The 6,010-nt window shown below is 41.0% G+C and overlaps 1 protein-coding gene across 1 annotated transcript; it reads left to right on the plus strand.

Moving 5' to 3' along the window:
* Positions 1-312: 312 nt before the first annotated feature.
* LOC115144019 (arginase-1-like) lies at positions 313-5,897 on the plus strand. Its single transcript, XM_029684611.2, has 8 exons — positions 313-533; positions 692-764; positions 2,732-2,906; positions 3,075-3,234; positions 4,822-4,916; positions 5,020-5,124; positions 5,249-5,385; positions 5,628-5,897. The coding sequence occupies exons 1-8, from the start codon at positions 429-431 to the stop codon at positions 5,789-5,791; spliced, it is 1,014 nt and encodes a 337-aa protein (XP_029540471.1). The 5' UTR covers positions 313-428; the 3' UTR covers positions 5,792-5,897.
* Positions 5,898-6,010: the final 113 nt, after the last annotated feature.

Genomic DNA, 6,010 nt, shown 5'->3' on the forward strand with positions numbered 1-6,010 from the left:
TGAGTCATTCCTTTTTATGGAACATTTTCATTATGTATAGCACCAGTAAAATTGTATTTGAATTGTCCCTATTGAAAACACCTTAATAGACATGACTCAAAATTATTATGAATTCCACTGCTGCCCATGACACAAGATTATTTAACTTTTATTGTTATGGATGTCACTAAATATAAAGCAAAGATGAGTTATGCAATTTTAGTGAAATAAAGCCGCATCATATGTGATGATGCTGGGTCGGTGCTGAAACTTTTAGCCGTGCGGACCATTAAGAGCGGCAATAGGCTCCCTGTTGGGTTTACTGTACCACGCTCACGCTGGTGTCGTCACACACTGGTGATGTGCCTTTGATTTCAGTAAACAATTTGATAGTGCTCCAGCGCCGCTCCAACCGTGTGCTCCTGTACACTGTGTCCCGACACAGGATAATGGTCATTATGAAAAGCTCGGGAGGATTACAACTCGCCTTCAGAATTTATAAGCGAAGTCATCACTCAGTTGGAATTATTGGAGCGCCTTTTTCAAAAGGACAAGTAAGTAGTCAATATTTTATTATAGGCTAGCCTACTTATTATAAGCTATTGATAGGTTTTCGAATGGGCTTAATAGACTACCGTTATATGCAATATATATGTTTTAATGTATTGCTGTAATAGGCCTACACAGTCCCATAAATATATATCTGCTGCAGCCGCGGGATGGTGTGGAGAAAGGACCAGACCTCATTCGCGCAGCCGGATTGGTGGAGAAGCTTAAAGCGCAAGGTGACGTCCTGATAGTGATTTTACACTCATTCTGTGATATAGGCTAGCTAGGTAGCTCCAGTGCTGAAATTAAGACATCTGAACTGAATCAAATGGTGCGAATATAGAATGCACAGTACAGAGAGTCTGTTTACATTCAAAGTATTTGTTTTCCCGAAAGAAATAATGAAATTATCCTGTACATTCCCAAATTGCAATATTTGCATCAGTATGCTATTGATTTAATCAAATGACTATGCGATCTGAGCTCTTATGAGGAAGTCACGAGACTGCCAACCTTTTCGTTGACTTGCCTGGCAGAGATGTTGAGGTGAATTCATTAACATATTGGGGATCCGTTTGAATCCTGGTGTCAAATGGCAACATCATTTACACAAGCTAAGGGCATGATGTATTTTCCATGACCAAGTTCAATTCCAGGGCAGTTCTGAACAAACTATGTGAATAAGTGATATTACATAGGCTAGGCTACAGAAATAATCCTATTGGAAAAAATAGACCTGAACTTGAACTTGAGCTCATGACCAGAGCATAACACAGACAGGAGTTTCCTTTGGAAAGACTACCAGTAAAGACTGAACAACTCTTTTGAATTGTTTAGTCGTGGGAAGTCTTATTGGGAAATCCGTGACCGTGAGAGTGACAGGGGGATCTGTGTGATCCAAGTGGATTAACATGTGAGCAGGATCAATCACTCTGTGTGTGGGGGTGTGTCCTCCTCTGCCCATGTGTGGGATCACGTGAGATCAGAGACATCCTAAGCACCCTCTCTGTTTTATTCATATCACACAGGAAAAGGCATCTGATAGGCCTAGCTCTTTTGACCTTGCATCACTCCCCCTTCCATGTTTGTGTGTATGTGTTTGGGTCACGACAATGGCAGCCTCCTGCATTCAGCGTGCATGCCAGTGATAACATTCGCACTCATTAAACCCGCAGCAACAGTTGGGGCACTCTGAGAACAAGTGCCATGTCAAACCTTAGCCTGACTGTGTGCCCTACAGAGAGAAAAGCAGACAGCAACCTGGTCTCATAGACTAGACATAATGTAGTAAATGTAATTCCCCGATACTCAAATTAGTATGATATGTTACGTTTGGTATGGTTACATAAAACGGAAGGTTACTTGAGGCAAAAACGAAAGTAGGGTGGTTGGTCGGGGTGGTTGAATGGGCGTATAACGCGAATGTCTAGCATCCCAAAGGTTGCGTGTTTCTAGCTCACCATAGCTAATTTTAGCTAATTAGCAACCTTTCAACTACTTACAACTTTTTGTCTACTTTGCAATGACTTAGCATGTTAGCTACCCCTAGCCTAGCTAACATTAGCCACAACAAATTAGAATTCATAACATATTGTAAGTTTTGCAAATTCGTAACATATCTTACGAAATGGATGAAGGATATGAAAAATGAACACATACCATACGAAACAAAATATATAATTTTATATGGTGATACTATTATTTATGTACTGAATAATACAAAAGTCATTTATTTAAACTAGTAGAGTGCACATTTGCATCTGATTGTGAAATGTTTATTTTGCAATCACTAACATAGTAACATACAGAGTAAAATAAATATTTAATAAATCATTTATTTAAACTAGGAGAAAGGTCATTTGCATCGGATTGGGAAATGTTTATTAATGGAGGGAATGTAACATTTAGCAATTTTGTAAAATGGAGGGGATTTAACATTTAGTATAAAAGTATGAGTTTTAACATTACCAAAATGGCAGTAAGATCAGAGGTTAGGACTAGTTTAGAACATGTACAGGGATGGACCATTATAAACATTGTGGTAATCCATTGACATATGCATCGGAGCCATGAGTTTTCTTTTCTGTCTAAGTGATCCATGGACAGATCATGCCTTGATTTTTTTAAACATGAGATTACTGTAGGTGCATTGACTAATGCGTTTTCTTATGTCAATTGTGTTGCCCAATCTCATCCTACACAGGCTGTGCGGTCAGAGACTATGGCAACGTGACGTTTGAGGAGGTGGCCAACGATGAGCCAATAGGCAATGTGAAGAGACCCAGAGCGGTGGGCAGCGCCAACCAACGTCTGTCTGCTGCCGTCCACGCTGTGAAAAATGACGGACACACCTGTGTGATGCTGGGAGGAGACCACAGGTGCGTGTGTGTATGTCACATGTCTGTGTGTGTCTCTCATATTCACCCGTAGTAGAGCAAGAGCCCAGTGTCAACAACCAGCCAAAATACACCTACAATTATTGAGGGTTAGGGGTTTTTCCCTAACAATGTGATGTGGAATTCACTCCAAGTTTGGTCTGTGTCCAGTTTGGCAATAGGCTCGATCCAGGGGCATGCAGCAGCTAAGAAGGACCTCAGTGTGGTATGGGTGGACGCCCATGCAGACATCAACACACCCCTGACCTCCCCTACAGGCAATATCCACGGACAGCCCATGTCCTACCTCATCCACGAGCTGCAATCCAAGGTGATTTCTCTATCTCTCCCTCTTTTCCCATAGGCATCCCCTAGTTTTTATATTTCAAATACTGTATCATTAAGTTTGACCAGTTAATGTTATACCTTTGTGCAATGTCTGTTTTATTTGGGGGGGTATATCGTGAGACTCTTCCTCTTCCTGTGCACGTCATGAATCATGAATTTCTACAAATTGATTATGAAATTAAAACATTTGAAAGAGAATAGTCATATGAATTGTGTTTACGTTTTAGGTGGTGACAGTGTTATATAGTACCAGTCAAACGTTTGGACACCTACTCATTCAAGGGTTTTTCTTTATTTTTACTATTTTGTACATTGTAGAATAATAGTGAAGACATCAAAACTATGAAATAACGCATATGGAATCATGTAGTAACCAAAAAAGTGTTAAACAAATCTAAATATTTTAAGTAAGAATTTGTTCTTAATTGACTTGCCTAGTTAAATAAAGGTTAAATAAAATGTTTCAAATGATAGCTTCACTAAGTGCAAACCAGATGGTATGGCGTATCACAGCAGAATGCTGTGGTAGCTATGCTGGTTAAGTGTGCCTTGAATTCTAAATAAATCACTGACAGTCACCAGCAAAGCACCATAACATCTCCTCCTCCAGGCTTCACGGTGAGAACCAGACATGCAGAGATCATCCGTTTACCTATTCTGTGTCTCACAAAGACACGGCAGTTGGAACCAAAAATCTGAAATTTGGACTCATCAGACCAAAGGACATATTTCCACCGGTCTAATATCCATTACTCGTGTTTCTTGGCCCAAGCAAGTCTCTTCTTCTTATTGGTCCTTTAGTCGTGGTTTCTTTGCAGCAATTCGACCATGAAGGCCTAATTCACGCAGTCTCCTCGGAACAGTTGATGTTGAGATGTGTCTGTTACTTGAACTCTGTGAAGCATTTATTTGGGCTGCAATTTCTGAAGCGGGAAACTAATGAACTTATCCTCTGCAGCAGAGGTAACTCTGGATCTTCCTTTCCTGTGGCGGTCCTCATGAGAGCCAGTTTCAACTGCACTTGAAGAAACTTTCAAAGTTCTTGACATTTTCTGCATTGACTGACCATGTCTTAAAGTAATGACTGCAGATTCTGTAATTTCTCTTTGCGTATTTGAGCTGTTCTTGCCATAATATGGACTTGGTTTTTTGTATATCTTCTGTATACCACCACTACCTTGTCACAACATAACGGATTGGCTCAAACGCAATAAGAAGGAAAGAAATTCCACAAATTAACTTTTAACAAGGCATACCTGTTAATTGAAATGCATTCCAGGTGACTACCTCATGAATCTGGTTGAGAGAAAGCCAAGAGTGTGCAAAGCTGCCATCAAGGCAAAGGATGGCTACTTTGAAGAATCTGTTTAATTTGTTTAACACTGTTTTGGTTACTACATGATTCCATATGTGTTATGTCTTCACTATTATTCTACAATGTAAAAAAATATATAGTAGAAATAAAGATAAACCCTGGAACGAGTAGGTCTGTCCAAACTTTTTGACTGGTTCTGTACATGGGCATGAGCTACAGTTCTGGATGCCGACTTGTCTCTGTTTCTTTGATTAGATTCCAGTTCTGCCAAATTTCTCTTGGATAAAGCCATGCGTATCAGCCAAAGACATAGTCTACATTGGCTTGAGAGACGTGGATCCAGAGGAGCAGTATGTTTTTGCCTGTCATCCTGCATCATACACTATCTTATCATGACCTTGCACTATATAATTGTTGACAGGAGAATTTTAAAAAATATATCTCCCATTCCAGCCATATCCTGAAGCTACTGGGTATCAAAGTTTACTCCATGACTGAGGTGGATCGCCTTGGAATCGCCAAAGTGATGGAGGAGACATGTGACTACATCTCCTCAAAGTATGTAGCCTCAACAATTTCACTGTGTCGTTTTCATTTCTTGCTATGTCTAACTTGGGTACATCAATGGAAATATTGGGCATTGACACGTGTTAGACATGAATTAATTTCTCTGATTCAACAGGGTGAAGAAGCCCATCCATCTGAGCTATGACATCGACGCCCTGGACCCATCAATCTCCCCGGCCACAGGAACCCCAGTAGTGGGAGGGTTGACCTACAGGGAGGGAATCTACATCACAGAGCACATCAGTCAGACAGGTGAGAGATCAGATGCACATAAAACAGAGATGATAACACGCACACACAGATGCACATAAAACAGAGATGACAACACACACACACAGATGCACATCAACAGAGATGATAACACGCACACAGAGATGATAACGCGCACACAGTGAGAGATGGGAGCGTATCGGTATTGATGCTGCTCCAATGTACTGTTGAGTCTGTGTGTGGTCCGTCAGGTGCGTGTTGAGCGGTGTTTTCTCTTTGTGCAGGGCTGCTGTCTGCAGTGGACATGGTGGAGGTGAACCCTAAGAGGGGCAGGACAGATGATGAGATCAGCTCCACGGTCAACGCTGCAGTAGATCTGATACGTGGCTGCTTCGGAAAGCTTCGGGAGGGAAACCACCCTGCAGACTACAAGATGCCCCTGCCTTGAGCTGCCAAGTACCACCAGAATCTGCTGTTACGATAAAGGGCCCTGGCCATCAAACGCAATCTTTTGTATTAAATCATGGAGATTAAAATACTTTTTTCCCACATAATTTTTTCAGGGTTTGATTGATAACAACTGTGTTAATAGGAATAGTTCTGCTGTTGTTCCAATCAATTATGCGTCTGGTCTGGACAAATAATGTAAAACACTGACTCACTCCAG

Source organism: Oncorhynchus nerka, linkage group LG16, assembly GCF_034236695.1.
Source record: "Oncorhynchus nerka isolate Pitt River linkage group LG16, Oner_Uvic_2.0, whole genome shotgun sequence".
In the NCBI taxonomy this organism is placed as follows: domain Eukaryota; kingdom Metazoa; phylum Chordata; class Actinopteri; order Salmoniformes; family Salmonidae; genus Oncorhynchus; species Oncorhynchus nerka.